The 21,220-nt window shown below is 27.6% G+C and overlaps 1 protein-coding gene across 1 annotated transcript; it reads left to right on the top strand.

The window, feature by feature from the left end:
* Positions 1-6,526: 6,526 nt before the first annotated feature.
* On the top strand, positions 6,527-19,773 carry LOC145829570 (allene oxide synthase-lipoxygenase protein-like). The gene is made up of 15 exons (XM_082937409.1): positions 6,527-6,589; positions 7,383-7,587; positions 7,764-7,907; positions 8,336-8,443; positions 11,103-11,240; positions 11,316-11,412; positions 13,070-13,223; positions 13,440-13,700; positions 14,020-14,212; positions 15,453-15,533; positions 15,738-15,853; positions 16,390-16,509; positions 17,131-17,265; positions 17,536-17,637; positions 19,205-19,773. The coding sequence occupies exons 1-15, from the start codon at positions 6,557-6,559 to the stop codon at positions 19,406-19,408; spliced, it is 2,091 nt and encodes a 696-aa protein (XP_082793535.1). The 5' UTR covers positions 6,527-6,556; the 3' UTR covers positions 19,409-19,773.
* Positions 19,774-21,220: the final 1,447 nt, after the last annotated feature.

Below are 21,220 nucleotides of genomic sequence, written 5' to 3'. Positions count from 1 at the left end.
CAATTTTTATGAGAACATATAGAAATTTTTGAAATATTTTTCTAAATCTAGTGTCAAAATAAAAAAATTTAATCATATTAAATAAAATATTGAAGAAAATAATCATAACAACTTTTTTTTTTTTTTTCATATATTTTCTAACCAGCTCAGCTAAACTCATTATAAACTCAGCTTCTTACAAAAACGAAATGGATTTATATATGGTTTATACAGAGGCATGCTAACTTTGTTTGGAATTAGCTTTAGGCTGTCGCGCGAATTGAGGAGTTTTTTTTCTCATAACAATTCTAACGCCTTAAAATAACACACATAACTTTTAGTAAAAACAATTAAATGATATGAAACAAATACAAAGAAATAGCTTCGTAACTATCAATTTATAATAACTTTTCGGATATCTAAAGAACTTTGTTTTAAATGGAGTTCGCAAGCTTACTATTGAAAAGCCTATAAAGTTTCTAAAATAAAAAACTTATACGTAGTGCTAAAATCGACGTGAACATAACATACTATTCAAATTGAACTAGTTGAATTTATTTAAAATGACTGCATTGACTTATTAAACTTTGCTATTTTGATTAGTATTAAAGTTTCCTTTAGTTTTTATGCTTTCTTCTGTGAAGTATATTTTTTTAAATATAATCTATGACAATTGAACTAAATTCTAGATAAAGTTGTTTTAAAAGTCTGCTAACTTTGCAAACAAAAGCTTTCGGGCGTCGCGAACGTTGGGGAGTTTATTTTCTCTCATAACAAACCAAACACTTTGACGAAATACGCACGACCTTTGGGACAAATGTTTGAATCATAAAAAGCCAGCGTGCAAGTAAATACTTTTACGTTTATCAACTTTAATTTTAACTTTTTTATAATAATAGAAATTTTTTAAGTTCAATTAATTGTTTAAAAATTTTCTTTTATGACATTGTCGTGTCGATGCAAAATAATATCTGCACACAAATAGTTTCATGTGTTATTTTATTATTATTTACTGCTTATTTCAAACAACTTTAAATAACAATAACTTTTTTGTTTGGTATGCTATTTGCTGGTATAGTAAAATTCAGTTTGTGTGAGGTTTTCAGATTTTAGCTTTAAATTAACTTAACATATTTTATAATAACAAAAGTAATAAACCTTTTTCAGGTTTTAGGTAACCACTTTAAAAAATACTCAATACATACATTAAAAGTATGCTAGCTTTCAATCACGCTTTAGTTAACTAATTTCACGCACATTCCTATGTGAAAACAAAACGTTATTTTTATACGATGACTTCATGTAACGACTTAAAGGTGGTACTACCCTGTGGTTACTTTCACGGGAAAACCCAACCATAAAGCCACACATCTTTTAAACTATAGTACGGAAAAATTTAAGCGGGAGAACCCAAACATAAAACGACATGTTTTTACTTTTAGTACGGAGGAATTTTAGCGGTAAAACCCAACCATAAAGCTACACCTTTATTTTATTTTAGTACGGAGAAATTTTAGCGGGAGAACACAAAAATCAAGCCACATGTTTTTACTTTTAGTAGGGAAAAATGTTTTAGGCGAAAACTAAACTTCTATATTAAAAAGTCAATGCCTTAAACACTTTACGTTGTAATGTAGGTTTTTGGCGCTTATACTTTAGAAAATTTTAGTACTCTAAAAACTAAGTTATATAAAAGACTTTGAATAATTTTGATAGACTAAGTAACGATTTGTCTAAATGGAAAAAACTAATACAAGTCCATTATTTAAAGCTTATTTAAAATTAAAACAAGTAAAAAGTTTTTTTTTCAGATTTAGAATAATAAAGTAAATAAACTAAAACAAATAGTTAATTTTGCTAACACAAATCTAGCTTGCCGCAAGCCTACAATTCTAATCAAATTTCTCTCGCAAACTAAATAAATAAACAAAATTCAACTAAACTAACACTTTTATTCTTTTCGTACTCGTTTTAGTAACTTTCTAGTTTTTTTTATACTTACAAATAGAATACAAAACAATATAAAATTTTATTTTTACACTAATAACTGAGCTTTTGGAAGCATTTACAAATTTCATGACTAAGCTTTGACTAAAGTACAAATTAATTTTTTTTTTTACTAAATTTTTTTTACTTTTTTTAAAGTTTATTTTATCCATGTATAAAAACAATTGTTTTTCAGTCAAATGAATTATTTTACTGAAAGTGTTCGTTGCTAATGAAATATGAACACCTTACAATGTCAATGTAAGGTTATCGTACACTAGTAAAAAGCAAAAATAACACTTTATGCACTAAAAATATTTACTATAATAACTTATTTATATCCACAAAATAGTTGTAAAGTTCTATATAACAGTAAAAACTACGTTTAAGGATTTAAAGTTATTAAACTTTTAACACTCGTACTGAGAACAGTTTACCTTGTGTTATTTGTTTTCATAAAACTTTGCTGTTCTTTTTGGTTTAAACCTAAAACTTAAGTGTCTAAATAAAGTTAAACTATTTAATTGTTAGATGAAATTCAACATTTGTTTTATTTTCAATTATTTCTACTCTATATATTAAAAACACAAACACATAAATTTACTATTTTTGCACTGAATTTGTAGAGGCACTGATGGCAACGACCATATTTTATGAGCAGCTCACGTTTTAGCTCAGTAAAATAATGTTTTCAACTATAAAAAACAAAGTATTTGTACATGGATAAATTAAACTTTAAAAACTAGGTGACAAAAAGCAGAGTTTTTTTATTACTTTATTGAAAGTTTATTTGAAATTGTATATTTATACTAATTTGCTTATATACAAGCATTTATAGCAAAAACGTATTGTTTTTTTAACTCAAATATTTTTTTAGCATTAAAAATCTAAGGTAGTTTACACACACAAGCGCGTATTAAAGTTCTTTCAATTTAAACTTAATATGAATCTATGAAACAGTATATCTTAACAATTTTTGTTTTATATACTCGAGGTTTACAAGAATAAAAAGTTCTGTTCTATAAAAATAAATTCAAAATTTTTACTATTACTGAGTTATCAAATAATCTGTAGAAAATTAACAATAAGCTAAAAGCTTAACAATTTTCTATGTTTCTTGATTGTTGAAAAAACAAAAGCTCATTAAAAAATTAAAAAAAAAGTGAGAAATAAAATAAACTACTTATATTTCTAACAGCTCAATTATCGAATAGTATTTATTATCAATTGTGTTTCAAAACTGAAAAATGTAGTTATTTTATTAAACACACAAGATTTACAAAATAAAGTGCGATTTTATATTCTAACAAATGAACTGAACATTAGAATTTTTTCAGATTTTCATATTTTCAAAAGATTATACAGCGCTCGTGACTGTGAGCTTATTTCTAACAACATCCTGGAGTTTTCACCACGGTTGAAGCTGTTACCTAATTTGCATACAGGTTATCACAAGTGTACCATATAGATTTGTTTCGAGTTTATTACTGACTGCAACTAATTTTATGCTCTCATTTCGTTATCTTTACGCTTTTTTATTTTTAACATCAACCGAAAATTAAAGATTTTTTTTTAATCTTTTTAATTATTTAAAATGATTATGTTACTGAGACACTTTAAATTAGTTTTTTTTTTTGTTTTCTAAGCTATAATGTCTTTTTAGACAAAGAAAATTTGACTACCTTAATTTACTTTAAACTAAAAAACATTGAGGTATTTGTTTTAAACGAAAAATTATTAAAGACGAAATTCAAGCTAAAATGGATTTAAAGCAACATTTGGTTTAATGTCTGCATATTATCAGGTTATTGTAATCTAGTTTCAAAACTTCGTTTAAATATTTAAATATACAGTTTGTTTTTAAGAAATAAAAACAATTAAGTTAACTATACAATGAAAAATACTAAAAAACCCCATTTAAACATCATAGCCATTTAAACTTTAACTATATTTTGATTTTTTTTCATCTCATCGGAATAATTAAAAAAAGAAAACATATCACATATAAATAAGAAAAAAAAAGTTTATAATAATTAAGTAAATATTTAATGCTCTGCGATAAATATATTTAATTTATTTTTAATAATATAAAACCAGAAACAATGATTAGTTTAAAAAAATATATGTATAACCACTTTTAAAAGTATTCTATGGTATAATGTGTATTGAAAATGAAATAAGTTAAAACAATTAAATTACAATTTTTTGTTTAGTACTAAGTGTTTAGTATTTTTTCTATATTATTTTTTTTTTATTTCCTTATTGGTAGGAAACTAAAATTTATGAAAAATATACTTAAATATATGTTGTTAAAAACTAAATAGAATAAGCATATATACAAAAGAAAAACTTTTTTAATCTATAACATAATAATTTATGTTGGTTCATTAAACAATATAAAACTAATTTTATTAATTTGCAGTGATTAAGTTGTTTAAAAAACTGCTATTTACATAATTTTGAACTAAATTACTATTGTAAACAGACTATGTAAAGTTAAACTTATGTGCTGCACCTAAAAAATAAACAAAGCAAAAGAAACAACTCAATAGAACCTTTTCTTTCAATGTTTTCAACTTTGGTAAACAAATAAATTAACAATCCTCTAAGAAAAAATTGAATTTTTTTAAGCTAATCAAACAAACTTTTATTTACAAAGTACTGTAAGTAGTAGAAGCGATAATTAATTATAATGATTAATTAAAAGTATGCTAACTTTATAAGGAAATAGCATTCCGATGGTAAATACGTTAGTTATACGTGACATAACTTTCATTTTTTCACACACAGTTTAATAAAATTAAAAACAAACAGTATTGTAAAGGTAAAAAAATCATTTCAACGTATTTTGTTTTGTCAATATTTTGTAAATTTCAAAAGTTTATGAGTAATTTTTTATTACTAAATACATAAGTTTAGTCTTAAATAACCTAATTTTAAGTACTAAAATAAAGTGTGAGCTTTACGTGATATAGAATAGGTTTTACTAAATCGCGGTTAAAGGAGAACAAGCTGGTAGACAAGTATCAGGAGCAGCTGAAGAAGTTGGACGAGGAGATCGAACTGATGAACAGCAAGATCACAGTGGAGTATTTGTACATGGAGCCTTCGAGAGTTCCCAAGAGCATCGCCATCTAGCCATGCGCTTTTATCTTTAAATTTTGCAAACGATTCTGTTGAAATCGTTTGAAAAACAAATAATTTGCTTTCATAAACTTGTTCAAGATCTGCCACTTTATCTTTTTTTTTATGTTTACTGATCACATGAAGTTTTTTTTTTACTTATACATTCTATGAGTATGTTAAAGCTATTTTCTGCCCAGGTAAATTAGAGTTCCAAAAAGCATTGCCGATGGTGTGGATAGTCGGTCGAAAGAAAAATAATAACTGTAATATCTTAAATTTTATCTATTTCTTCTTAATAAAAAAAATTTATTTAACTTTGTAAATATTTTAAACTGTTTAATATAATTTTAAGCACTCCATATTTTTGTATAAAATATTGACTTTTAAAAGTTTGTTTTTATATTTTTTATCTTTGTTCATTTTGTTTAGAAAACTTTCAAACTTTTTTAAAAATTTTACACTATAAGGGTACTTTACTTATAAAAAAAAACATTTTTTTATATTCAGTTTATTTAAAAAAAAGTAATACTTAGTCATTTCGTTCATTAAACTGTGGCTTTAGGTATGTAATTAAACGTAAAACCAACGTATTTCGTGTCACCGGAAAACTATGATTCATAAAATTGCTTATCTAGTAAAACAACATTAAACACAATTGTTGTTTGTAAATTCAAACAGTTTTATAAAGTAGTTCAAAAGCTAAATATTTTTTTTTTCAGTTTACTTATGAGCTTAGCGTTGTTTAATACATGGTTAAAAAATGGTAAAAGTTTTCTCTTACGTGTTTCATTTGTTTTTTCAAACTTTTTAGTTTATTCTAAGCTTAAAAATATAATAGTTTCGGCTTCTCAGATTTTTTACAGTTAGCTATTTAATAAAATAAGTTAGTTTGAGATTCGATTTTAGTACTAAAAAAATTAACTGACTAAAATATATATTAATAACTAGCTTTACAATATTATTGAGAAAATTGTATGATCTTTAGTTTTTTGAATGCAAATTAAAAAGAAAGGTTCAATAATTAATTCCATTATGAAGTTACCTACAATAATATTACATAACTTTTTTATTGCAACTAAGATTAAACTTAGTATTTCGTTAATTACTGTGTTTGAGTAGTAAAAATACCAATTGTTTAATATTATGGAAGTAGATATTTACGTGATTAGGTGTGTTTAACATTTATACATGGATACGCAAAAGTTGTAAATTGTTTTTTAGAAATCAAAATCAAAACCTAACAGTATTTGAAACTAATTTTTTTAATGCGTCGGCAAAAATTTTTGCGATTGTACATTTGTAAATTTACAGGAGGTAAATATTAATAAAGTCAATTTTGTTTTCTACTTTTTTATTTATTCTAAATTGAAAAAAAATCAAGGAATTTTATTAAGTTAACTTTTGTTTTGTTATATATATTTTCTTTTTCATATTAAAGTTTTAAATAAAGCAAACAACAAACAAAATGTCAAAAACCGAATACGAAGTAATTATAAAGGTTAGTTTAGATCTTTTTTTAAAGTTTATTAGGTCCCTTTGTAAATTTTTATTTTGTAGGTTTAAAAAAAGTATCTAAGACTTTTATTGCAAGAATGCTTGATTATAATGCTCTAAAATTAAGTCTAAAGAAATTTTTATTTAACTAAGTTAGGATAAAAATTAAATTTAAAAGCTTTACTTCTAACAACTTACTTTAGAAAGTTATTATTAGTACTTTTATGCTTATTTATGACTGTAATAACAAGGTTTACTTTGTTATGTAAAAATAATACAAAATTTCGTTGTAGTTTTTACTATTTTAAGTAGTTATCTTTTTTACATTAAGGGGCATTACGAGTCTTCAATACATACATTTGGACATTTTCGAACTCAGTAGTTTCTCAAAAGTTTTAAAATTTCATTAATTTTAAGAAACTTTTTTGAACTTAAAAATAATTTAATTTCATCTTTAATAATACTTATCAAACTTTTTACTGATGGTAAAACATTCAAAAATGGTTTAGATGTATCTCGCTTTGCATAAAATCAAATTTAAGCGTTCTACTTTATAGTATAAAAAGTACAGTCACACTGGTGGTAATTAGTATAAACTAATTAAATTGCCTTATTAGTTGTTTCCATTAAGTTTTGCATTAAAAAGTTACCGTTTTTAGACTTTTGACATTTTAGCTAATAAGTAAATATACATTAATAGTAAAATATATCAAAAAAAAAATATACTAAGCTAATGTAACTTTAGTTAACTGATATTATGTATTTTTGCAATTGAAATAGAAAACACACTTTTTCAGACTTCTGACAAGCATCCTCACCTGACTACCGCCTTCGTCGACTTCTTCATCCAGCTCCACGGAGACGGCAAGGACACGGAGTGGGTGGAGCTGAAGACGCCGAAGTTGGAGGCAATATTCCACGGAAGCCGGTTCAAACCGGGAAGAGAGGGAAAATGGGTGATAAGAACCCAAGACGTCGGAATACCTGAATACTTCAAACTGAGTTTTTTTTAATTTTTCGATAACATTTATTTTTTTTAGTTTACCAGACCAACAAGATGCAAAAAACATTTTAGCTCAATGAAAATAAAAACTAAAATTTATGCTTTAAAACTCAACTAAACATGTTAATCAAACTAAACAAAATGAACGTTTCGGCTGTACTGGGTAATTTTACAGAAAAGACAAAAGAGTGCAAAGAATGGTTTTGCGAGCTGGTCACAATAAGCCAGAAAAATGCAACAGACACCAACGAGGTTTGGTCGCGAGTTTACCCGGTGTATTCAGTTATATCAACAGAATTCGCGGTTTTCAGTCACGTCAGTAAGTATTTGAAAAAAACTTCTGTCAGTATAACAAAGTATTTGTAACTATTTTTTAAATATTTTTACGGTAGAAGACTTACTCTTTTCTCTATGAAGGTAAAATACTTTCTATGATATTTGATTTTATTACACGTATAACTAGAGATTGACAAAAATTTATCTGGTTATTTGCTACAGCCAATATAAATTTAATTACGTTTGTTTTAGTCTAAAACACTTAGTCATGTAACGTATAAATATTTGAGATACATTTATTTTTAGTCACGTTTTGATATAAACTAAACAATAAATTTTACACTATTCCTTGCTCATAAAGAAGTGATTAAAAGTAAAAAAAATATTGTATATTTAAAACAAGTTAAGGATTTTTTTTACAACAAGTACGAAAAGACTTGCAAACAATAAAATTGCTTTTCACAATTTAAGGCCGTCTTCCACAAAACGAAGGGGAAACGAAACTTGTGAGAGAAAGTCAACTCGACCAAGTCAGGGAAAAAGTCAAGTGGGCCGAAAAAGACGAAGCAGCTGCAAAAGGTTATTTGTTTTACAAAAATAAAATAATAATTTTTGACTTTTAATTTAAAAAAAAGTTTGTTGTATTTTTTGCAAAAGTTTTATAAAACATTATTGACGTTGTTGGACAATGGTGTGAAATCATACATATTTTATTTCAATTGTCCATATATCGGTACATGCATCAAAATTGTTTTAAAATAAATTTTCAAAAATTTTTTAATTATTTCTTTATAAAACACGAGTTTCAAATAAACAATATAAAAAAATTTCTAATTTATATCTTAAGTACTACTCGATATTTTTTGATTGACCAAGGCAAAAAATAAGGTTTTGTATTTTGTGCCGTGTGAAAGCCAGGTGAGAATGTAAGCTGACTAATAAAAACATGTCGAGACAACTAAAGCTTGCAACATGTCGAGACAACTAAAGCTTCCAACATGTCGAGACAACTAAAGCTTGCAACATGTCGAGGCAACTGAAGCTTCCAACATGTCGACACAACTAAAGCTTCCAACATGCCGAGTCACCTGCAGCTTCCAACATGTCGAGACAACTGAAGCTTCCAAAACGTCAAGACAACTGAAGCTTCCAACATGTCGAGACAACTGAAACATCCAACATGTCGATACAACTAAAGCTTCCAACATGCCGAGACAACTGAAGCTTCCAACATACCGAGTCACCTGCAGCTTCCAACATGTCGAGACAACTGAAGCTTCCAACATGTCGATACAACTGAAGCTTACAACACGTCGAGACAACTGAAGCTTCCAACATGTCGATACAACTGAAGCTTCCAACATGTCGATACAACTGAAGCTTCCAACATGTTGATACAACTTAAGCTTCCAACATGTTGATACAACTGAAGCTTCCAACATGTTGATACAACTGAAGCTTCCAACATGTCGATACAACTGAAGCTTCCAACATGTCGATACAACTGAAGCTTCGAGCACGTCGAGACAACTGAAGCTTCCAACATGTTGATACAACTGAAGCTTCCAACATGTCGATACAACTGAAGCTTACAACACGTCGAGACAACTGAAGCTTCCAATATGTCGAGACAACTGAAGCTTCCAACATGTCGATACAACTGAAGCTTCCAACATGTCGAGACAACTGAAGCTTCCAACATGTCGAGACAACTGAAGCTTCCAACATGTCGATACAACTGAAGCTTCCAACATGTCGATACAACTGAAGCTTCGAACATGTCGATACAACTGAAGCTTCCAACATGTCGATACAACTGAAGCTTCCAACATGTCGAGACAACTGAAGCTTCGAACATGTCGATACAACTGAAGCTTCCAACATGCCGATACAACTGAAGCTTCCAACAGCTGCAATATTTAACATGCTGAGATAACTGCAAACGAGAGAGTAAAAACGTATTTAAACAATCAAGCACATTGCTAAACAGGTTATTATACCTCGACTACCCTACGGAGCGAACCTAGGCCGCTTCAACGGAGCGACTCTTCCTTTGTGGAAGTAGTTGCAGCTTTTCACGTGGGACTTAGAGGCCGGAGACGTGAATGGCAGTACGATATAAAATAGTTGGCTTGTGACTGCGAGGCCGCAGAGGTTAATTATAAAACAGCTTAAGTAACACTTCGAGGCTGAAACGTAAGCTATTGTACGACTTCAAATAGTTAACGTGGTACTGCGAGGCCGCATACGGGAGCTATAGAACAATATGAATCAAGTTTGCCAGAATCTATACGTTAAGAAACATCGTTCTTTCCTTCTTTATCGATATTGAAGTTCGTATAAGACTAATGTGCAGAAAACTCAAGCGTCGCGCACCATTTTGTATCGTTTGTTCGTGAAAATAATAAATTGTACATTGATTTTATAACTAAATTAAGTTGCTATCCCTATTTGTAACCTTAAAGATTAAATATCCTATTTTTTTTATTATTTATTTATAAATACGGTTAGCAATAACGTGAAGTACGCAGCTTATAAACAGTCTGAAGCTTAAGTTACGTTTTTGTTGGAATTAATGTAAGTTGCAAGTTGCATTTTTCTAGTTAGTTTATTGTGATTAGGTTTTACAATTGTAACTTTGAGTTTTATTGTTGTAGTTGTTAAATACTTAGATTTTGAGGGACATCAGTTAAAATCAAATAATGTAATTTATATATTTTAAATGGAAAATTTGTTTACCGTATTCATGAATATTTATATAACAAATAATGCTTTTTGTGGGAACAATTGTACATATATATAAACTAAATACACATTAGAAACGTTTTCAAGTTTTTGTTTTTAAATATAGTTTTATTAGTAAATTTCACTATATGACTATATAAATAACCCTTATTTCTGTATATAAACTCTTAGAAACCAATTACTTGAATGCCTTATTTAAAGCGTTGCTTCTACACTGTAAATACTAGTTGTAAAATAAATATATTTATTTTTTTTATTTTTTATTTACGAAAAATCATTTGATATCAAAAATACAGATATACACAAAAAGTCTTTTTTTAAGGTTGAAGTATAAATTTTAAACTTTCTCGATTTAAAGAAACGTGTTTTTAAACAAGATTTTATTTTTAAAATGTTATTTTGTCAAAACAAGTACTTTGAGTACGTTATAAACCCAGTAAATTTTTATAACTCCTCAAAGTTCTACATAACACGTAATATTTGTTTTATTTAGGTCAGTTGAGATACATTAGCGCGGGAGACAAATACTTTGACCTTCCTCTGGACCTGCAAAAGTCTCATTTCAGATTCTTGGATTTCGCTGAGTTCGGACTGGAGGGACTAGCTCCAACAGGCATCAAGAAACTTTTCGGTAAAAATTTGCAAAAAAAAAAGTTTTTTATTCGCAGAAATAAGTTCTTCTTTAATTTAAATGTTACAATTACAGCGTTTTTAACGAAAATCGACGAGCTCAGTGATTACCACAAAGTCCACCGGTTTCTGGACAAGCATGGGGCGCAACAATCTAATGACTTTTTAGTTGGGTTTGTCAAAATAAAAATTGCTAAATCTTAAAATTAAATATTACATATGCAAATTTTATTAAATTGCTTAAAAAAAGTTTTTAATTTTTTTCAATTTTTTGAGAGTTTTATGAGTTTCTGTTTGATTGTGAAGGGTAGCTGTTTTAACATCTGTTTTGTGTGATAAGAAATATGATTAACGTAAAATATTAAGCAGTTGGTTTAATAAAGGGTTGGAAAAGAGTTTGAAATAAAACTTTCAAACAAAGAAAAAAAAATCAATAACGTCCAACCTTATCAAAATTCCCTAAGTTTAGCTGACTACAAATACACTTAATCTACGATAAAAAGCTTTTAGGAAAGATTAAGAACATAAAACAAGACAAAATTCTTTATTTATACAATCTAAATTCTTTAATCATCTTTATACAATATAAATAACTCAACAAAATTAGGGAAGCATTTTGTTTGAATTATTTTTTCAAAATCAACCACGAGTAATAAAAAATATTGAACCCAAAAGATTAAGAAGTTCATACAGCAGCAATAGTAATATAAAAAACAGAATAACAGCTCACAATAATAAACTCTAAAACAAAAACGACAGTGCTAATACAAAAACAAGTTTTATTTAAAAGAGTTATGCAAAAACCAATATTTAAAATCTAACCCTATTCAAAGAGTAACCATAAAAACCAAAAATAACAAAGTTTTATATAAGTTCTACTGGAATTACAATTCAAAGATTGTTTTAAAATCATTTAAAAACGATATTAAAACACACGCAACAAAACTATCTAAATATATATAAGGATTTTTAAAGATAAAAATTACTGCATAAAAAGAGAAAAAATAAACAAATTAATAGCAAAAATAAACTAGAAAACAGCTGCAAATTACAAATGTTTAAAAAAATAGAAGTTCAAAACTTCAAAAAACTTAAGCTCTAAATAAAAAACAGAAAGGCAAACTGTATGCATTCAATACCAGTTTTAAAAATTACCATAGCTAGCTTGAAACTTTATTTTCAAACCATACAGTGAATACGAGTGGTTTTCATTGGGTATTTTGTTGATTTTACTAACTCTTATCAATTTTTTTTGAAGTTTTTAATTAATATTTTTTTAACTATATTTACAAATTTGTGCAACCTTGATCAAACATAAAATCTTTGATTTAAAGCGTACTTAATATTGTTTAAAATTCACATTATTAGTTTCAAACTTTGCAGTTATTTATAAATTTGGCTAATAGTTTAACAAAGTATCACTTAATTTCACCATTTTTTGTAAAATACTAAATTTCGATTCAGTTTTAAGAATAATAAACACAGTTTGAAATACACTTAGAGCCGAAAAAGACGAAATTGAAAGTTTTTTAAATCAACAGTTTGCAATTTCTAATAAACATATGTTTTTTTTTATGATTGTATATAACAAAATATGTGAAACATATGTAAAAATTTTTCTTTTCTTTATTATCGAACACTATTGACCAAATGTATATAAAAAACTACAAATATCTTTTTACTTCGCTTTGTTAAGCAAATGTGACATGTGAGATTTAATGATGATTTTCAGGAGAGTAATAAAAATAAACTACGGATTTAATATTAATGTATCTTAGTAAATAAATAAATATTTATTTAAATATGTTTATCAAAAAAAAATGTTTACAGATGGGACACGGACCAAGGTATGGGCCAACAAATGCTTACAAGCGCCGCATCTTTCATGTTCAAGGAGTGCAAAGAAATTCCTGATCATTTCAAAGTGACAGATGAAGATGTGAAAGATCTCTTGGGAGGAGAAACCATTGAAAGCCAAATTGCTGTTAGTTTCTTTTGATAATTAAAACATAACATTAGGTGTGGTATTTTTTTTTTAAGTTTTGTAGAATGGAACTAAATGTTTTCAATGTTAAGAAAAGCTTCTTTCCTTAGAGTCTAACTCATTAATGTCGTTCTTTAAGTTAGTTTTTTAATTATTAATTATTTAAAACAAAATAAAAATAAGAATGTTTTTTTAACGCTAGATTTTATTAAAAAGGCGGGAAAACTGTTCATATCCGACTTCAGCTCCTACTACTCCGAAGACAAGAAGCTGATTTACACGAAGCTGGAAAACGGCGATCCGTGCAAAGTTGCTCCGGCCACATGCCTCTTCCACGTGAACCCGACATTGGGCTTCGTTCCCATCGCCATTCAGTTGAAGCCCAACGACAGGGATTACCTGTTCACTTCTGACGGCAGCTTGAAGTGGCTGCTGGCAAAAATGTACTACAGGAACGCTTCGTTTTCCATCTACGAGGTTTAAAGTAGTTTGGAAAGTATTTAAAAGTTAATACAGTTTGCAGTTATGATAACTTTGAAGAAGGTACATTCGAGCTTTGGTATTTTATAAAAGTTTTTTAATTCAGCTCAAAATAATTCTTTGAGGCAAAAATATACTAAACATCAAACTAAACCATAAGGTAATATGAAACCATAGCTTATAAACCACAAACTTCATCACTAAGTTTATATTTTAATTATAAAATGAACTACTATAACATTGACATTAGTGCTTTTGTTTCAAGTACATCAGTTAGGTGTTTTAAAACTGGTAACAACTCTGATCCCTTCCACAGTGGATAATTCACTACTCGATGACGCACGCCACCATTGAGGCGTTTCAGGTGGGAATATTCAGGACGTTGTCGCAGGCGCACCCCATGTACAAGTTGTTGCGTCCCCACGTGAGAACAGTGGCTGCCATGGGCGCATTGGCGCGACTTGCATTGATCCCGTCAACTTCACTGATGGCATCCGGCGTTTCCATTGGTTAGTTGAAGGCATTTGTGTAAACATATTTATTCATTTTGTTGTCGTTTGGTGCTCAATGAGGACTCAAGCTTTAGAAAATTAGTCAAAAAAAAACACCAAAAACATACAAAATTGAGAGTTTGTAAATAAAACCTAAATAGAAATTTAAAAAAAAAAAATTTCATTAGTTTACTTAATATAGTTAAAAACTAAATGTAACATACTTCAATTTAGTATTTAGTTCATGTAAGTTTACATTTATTTAAAAAAAATTAGATGTAGCTGACAGTTATACGACAAAATTAAGTGCATGGTAAATAGAATTTAGACTGCATGGTAAATATCTGCAAATATCGTAGTTTTTGTACGAAACAGCTTTTCAAAATATTTTATCATAACTTGTTAACTTAATAAATATTTTTGATAAAAGTAACTTTAATTTATTTAGAGGTAGTGTGCTGCAATTTATAACAAATATTAAGTAATAATTTGTCTCATCAAAATTTTTAAAGCTTACCACTAATTTTGAATGTGGTATTAATAATTTTAATTGCGATTTTAGCACAACAATATACTTCTTGTACAATATACATATAAAGAGGTTTATTTCAAGATGTAACACTTAAAGGACTCGAGTTTCGTGCTTATGCACTCATCAGCTTCAAAAGAAGTTTAAAATAAAATTTTGTTGTTTTAAACTTGTTTTGAAGCTGATGAATTAATTATATATATGCAATTTATTAATTAAGCCCTTAAGGTAGGCTAAGTGTGAAATATTTTATTTATCAAGTTAAATAAATTAATTATATCTATATATATATATATATATATATAGTGTTTATCTGTTTTTCGCAGGTTTTTGTAGTACAGATTTGTTCTTCGTATACACGCTTAGTTTGAGACAAAAAAACAATAAAAATGTTTCACTTACTTTGCTTAGTAACAGAAAAAAATCTCAGAATATTAAAACTACATCATATTTGCCAGTGTTGTTAATATTTCATTGTCAAACATTCAATTAATAAATTTTACAAATAAACGGAATTTGGAAAATAGTATATAAACCTTACAATAAATTAAAGATGTTAACAATGATAGATTTTGTTGTTAGATTTTGTTGCAGAATTATTTTCAAACTTATATTTTACAACAGTTTTGTTTTATTAAATTATTTTCCTGACTTAAAAAACTAAATAAAAAAACATAAAATAATTTCTTTTTTAAAAGATTTCCTTAATAAAATAAACATTTTAATCAGATGCAACATCAATGATATTGGCACATTATAAGACCTACAACATTGAAGACCTAAACATGCCGAAAGTCTTTGAAAAAAATGGTATGAAATTTTGTTATAATGCTATAATGTACTTTTTTTTTTAAGCTATAAAACAATCAAAAAGCATCTAATATACAGTGTTGTAGTCAAAATGGTTATAATGTTCTTGTAAACTCTTAACAGAACAAACTTAGCTAATGATAAATTCTTTTTTTTCGTAAAATAAAAAAAAGGTTTAAAGCGAAATGTTGATGTTAAACACAGGGGTTCATCCTGACAAAATTCCAAACTATTATTACGGACAGTACACTCTGAAAATATGGAAAATTGTTGAAGATCATGTGACGGACTTTGTGAATTTATACTACAACTCCGACCAGGTAATCCTAATTTAGATAGTTTTTAGAAAGCGCTCAATTAAACTATAAATGTAAATTTCTTTGTACCTTAAGTTTTTTATTATAAATTTTCTTGAGTATAAAACCAAGCCTGATATAAAGAAAAAAAAAAAGAAACTTAAACCACTGTGTGGAACAACAAAACGATTTTATTTTATCTTCAACTTTTAACAATTTATTTTATTACAACTGTTAAAAATATGAGATAAAAATAGGTATTAGAAATATAAATTAAATTTTCTTCAAAACAACAAAATTATAAATACAAATATACTTATGGATGCATATGAAACAACGTTTTAAACAATTGTGATGTTTATTTTGAGTGTTACATTTTGCAATAAAATGTTAAAGCCTATTTAATGGGCTCAGTAAAATCTGACTTAAATTATTTAATCCTGTTTTGTTTGAAAGTTCATTTTTTGTTTTTATCTGTTTTCATTTTCTTTCTATATTAACTATGTTTCTTATTATATTTCTCATTAAAACCACAAATTATCAACTTTCAAACCCCACAGGACGTGTTAGACGATGTGGAAGTTCAAAATTTTGCCCACGAGATGGCGCATGAGGCTTTCGGGTGGGAAGACGGTAATTTCAGGGGAATGCCCGATAAAATCGAAACCAAACAAAAACTGGTACGAATAAAATTGTATAAAGTTTTGATAGACTTAAATAGGTTAACAAAGGTTTTTTGTAGTGGTTACATGACAGTTAATAAATGCAACAAATCAAATTATAACAATTATAATTTTTATAATCACTTCTAAGAGGCCGAATCTTATAATAGATTCGAAGAAAAATACTTGTGTAGGATAAATTATTAACATTTGACATAAACATTTTTTTTACTTTTACTTTTTTAATTAGTATATTTTAGCAAATTAAAAGCTTATTTTAGCTACACTTTAAAAAATAAACTATTTTAAAGAAATATAAGATGGTTATAAAAGTTTGTTCAATAAGTCAATGATAATAAAGTTTTAAATATTTATAAATGTTAATTAAAAAATAGGAGTCGATAAGTTTAAAGTATTTGTAACCTCTATTATAAAAATTTAAATGAACTGACGTGCAGCCATTATTAGTATTCAGTTTTAACTGCTATTTGTTTTTTTAATATCCAACAAAACTTTAAAAATTATTTACTTTCCTTTAAGTTTCTCATTAATGACTTTATTTTTCAAGTAAAGTTTTCTTTAGGTCAAAGTGATTTAGTTAGCTATGGTTTGAACGTTTTTAATTTAAATACAAAACAGATAGAGATTTTCACGATAGTGATAGCTACAAGTTCTGCTCAGCATTCTGCAGTCAACTTTGCTCAATACGAAACTTACAAGTTTGCACCCAACTGTCCTTCCATCATGAGAATGGACTGCCCTAAAAACACCGAAGTACGTGTTGTTTGTTTTTTATTTGCTATCATAATCACAATACGCATTTAAATTGTATACTGTTATGAAAATAATCAAGTTATGTGGTAAATACATTACTAACTTAAATAAAATGAATTTTCTCATACAATTCACTTTAATAGAGTTTTTGCAAGGCAAAACTTTAATCAATAATTTTTATGTGAAAAAATTTAAATAATTTTTTAAGGAAGAGCTAGTAAAAACATGACTCATTAATTTACGTTTAATTATAACATTAACTTTTAACAGGAGGTCAACTTAAAGAGAGTGTTAGATTCTCTTCCAAGCATAAAGCAGGCTGCTTTTGTTGTTGGTCTTGTCTATACACTGTCGAAATACTCAAGAGTAGAGGTTGTTAAGCAATTATATTTATTAGTTGCTAAGTGCAAACACTACGTTACTTATTGTGTACATTAAATTTTCATTTAACAAGTTATTTAAATAGTACGATTAGACAAACATAGAATTGTACTAACATGCGGCAACAACCCTTTTTAATTCAAAAATAAACGTCAATTGACTGTATAGTATACAAACCATTTAAAACAAACTTTTGTACAAAAAACACTCTTGCATACAAAATATGAATGAAATTACAAACTTGAGATTTTAAGTTTTTAAACTAATTAAAACATTTTTTTGACTTAAACGGTTATCAAAATAAACTAGGGTTTTGGAAAATAAAAACTTATCTAGTTTTTTTGTTGTTTCTCAATTGAAGTAGTCTAATTCATTCAAAGTACAGAGTCGTCACACATTGAAAAAAGAACTTACAACTTTTGATTAAAGCTATTCGTTTTACTACAAAACTTTTTGCTAATGGCTTTGTTGGCTTATAAAAAACTTTTTAAAGTTACTTAAAACAACTTAATTTAAACTAGTATAAGTTATAAACTTTCTTTTCAAAAAGAAGTTTAGGATAATGAGTCTAGACAAATTCAACTAATGCTATTTACTTTTAGTCTGAAAGCTTTACCTGATGGTTTTGTTAGCCACTAAAAAACAGTTGTGAAATTCACAGAAATTCAATTAACGCAAGTAACTGTCCTCTCGGTTTTCCTGCTACTGCCTGCCTGATCGTCGCGAGCAACTCTAGCTGTTGTAGGATTTCCGCTGGTGCCCTTTTCTATGATCCGCTTACAAAAGCGTCTATTCGGCGCACTAATTTTACTCAATCAATACAACTGTATATCTTACATCTTAAAATGACATAATTTTACAAGTACTTTTGAGTGTAGCCACTTATAAGCTTTTATTTGATAAAGCTAGGCCTAAAAAACAACTTAATGCTATCAACACACTTTTAACTGTGCAACTTAATCACGCTTAGTGCAAAATAAACACAATAACTAATAACTTACAAATGATTACTTTTCAAGAGAGCTTGCTAACAATGTGCAAAACTACAACTGAGTACTAAATCTATATTTTGATTTTATAATTTTCTTAGATGTGACGTAACTAGTTAGTTCTACGAATTTTCAGAACCGCGCATAAACTAAAGTTCCTTTTAATATTGATGACCTACACGTCACGATTGTCAATTGCTCTCTTTGGCAGGTCAAAAAAATTGCCGTATTCAGTAAATATCATCCACAATAGTAAGTAAATCCTTGATATTTTTTTGCTTCCTGATAGCTAAAATTGCTTACTTTGAAAACCCCTAGTTTGAATCCGGCATACGGGGCAAGTACTGCATAACAAAGTAAAATAAGTCAATTAGCAAGCTTAAAAGTAAAATTGCTATGACAGCCAGAAAACTTGTAATTCCCTCCCGCCCCCTGAACTATTTTGATCGTTCGAAAGGAGGGTGCAAGGAGGTAAAAGAAAAGACTCATTTTGGGGAAAACCCTAGTTTAGTGTAAATATTATTTATACAAATTTTCACAGGTATATTTACAAATAAAGTTTTTCGCAGGTATATTTGGACGATGAGTCGCGGCCGGAGGAGGATCGCCACGGGGAGGTGTGGTTCTACGGTAAGGAGGAGAACAAGCTGGTAGACAAGTATCAGGAGCAGCTGAAGAAGTTGGACGCGGAGATCGAACTGATGAACAGCAAGATCACAGTGGAGTATTTGTACATGGAACCTTCGAGAGTTCCAAAGAGCATCGCTATCTAGTCATGCTCTTTGTATGAAATTGAAATTTTGTAAATTGTGCAAAATCAGCTATATTTTTTGAATTTTAAATGACGCTGAAAAAACTAAACTTTTAATTTTTTTAGTTACCTGTTCACAAAAAGGTTTTTACTTAACTTTGGTACCATATTACATATGTTCTATTGTGTTGTTTTCTGCTTGAGCCAGTCAGAGTTCCAAAAAGCATTGCCATTTAATTGGATACTTATTTAAAAAAAGCTGTTTAAACTTTAGTTGTTAAAATAGTTCGTATTTCTTTTTTGTCGAACATTTATTAACATTTTTCAAGTTTTTAGTGTCTTCAATACATATTTAATCAATTTATTTACAATAAACTGGCTACTAAAGGGTTATGCGTATTATTCTGTGCATTAGTATTTCAAATCGTATTCAATTTTAGAATAAATAACTAAGATGATATTTTTAAACTATATTAAAAAGGGTAATAGCTCAAAAGTTGTCTTTTTATAAGCACGCTTGTATGTAAATTGTACAGTTCTTCAAAAGAATTAGTAAAATATAATTGATAAAAACATTTGAAATATAAAAACTTTAAAAAACACACCCTCTTTTTATTCAGTAAGCAATAAGAACTTTAGTTTATTCAGACTATCATCATTAAAGAACATAGGTTTTATGAAAAATTAACTAAAATGTAGTGAAACAAACAATTAGACAGTGGGTTTAAAACAATATAGAAAAGAAAAACTAAGCCTTTAATAGAGTAAGTTGGTGTTTTTTTAAGTAACGTGGTTTACAACAGTTTAATGAAATTAGACACATTTACTATCTGCCTTCAAACTGTGTTTATTTATTCCAGGGTTTCCTAGTAAAAACTATGGTTATTGTACCGTCTTTTTTATATAAACGGTGTCCGAAACTAGTGTGTACCAGGGGCGTTTCTAGAGTCTTTTCAGAAGGTTGCAATTTTTTCTATTGAATAATATAGTGCTTTCTGTAATAGCTTTTGTTAATAAGCTTTTTAAAATCGTTTAACTGTTTACCACATAATTGCTAAGTACACAAACATGTTTAAAATTTAAACTATTTGAAAACATCATTGAAATAAAATTAAAATCCTAATACGTAATACAGCTCTTTTATAACTATTAAAGTTAATAAAATCTAAACATAAGTTCTGTAATTGTTTAAAGTGTGAACATTTTGCTTCAAGTTGTGAAACTAATGTGTATAACCAAGTCTTATATAAATAAAAAACCTATTAGTTATAATTAGTAAACAAGTTTTCAAAATAATAAATTTCAATGATACGTAAATAAGTTACTTATTAAAAAAGTTTTAGTTAAAATAAATTAGTCAAGTATCAAATTTAAATTATAAAAAATAAATGTTTTTAAAAACAAACTAATAACAGACGTGAACAATTATTTTACAACTTAAAGAAAAAATTAAATTGTAAAACTCCAGTTTATTAAAGTTGTAAAAATAAAAGCTATATGTGGTTTAGTGACAGTTTATTGATTAAAAATAAAACCCTTCAAATTGTAAAATTATTCAATAATAGTTTTCTAAAACACTTTTGATTGGCAATTTAAAAAAAAAAGTTTCTTTTTTAAAATATGCTCCAATCGTGTTTATACCGTTTTTATGTAAGATATACATTTTTTGCGAAAAAACGTTTTTAAAAGAATTTTAACTAAACATTAAGTGATATCTAAAAGTTAAAATATATGATTTATTTTTTTAAGACTTTATTTTACAAACTAAGTTTCGGTCAAAGACTTCGTCAGTGCTTAAATAAATCTAAAAAGATATGTAACAGTCATGGAAAAT

This window comes from Thalia democratica, chromosome 2 (assembly GCF_965202585.1).
Source record: "Thalia democratica chromosome 2, ktThaDemo2.hap1.1, whole genome shotgun sequence".
NCBI lineage: Eukaryota > Metazoa > Chordata > Thaliacea > Salpida > Salpidae > Thalia > Thalia democratica.
This window is presented reverse-complemented; position numbering and strand designations above follow the sequence as displayed.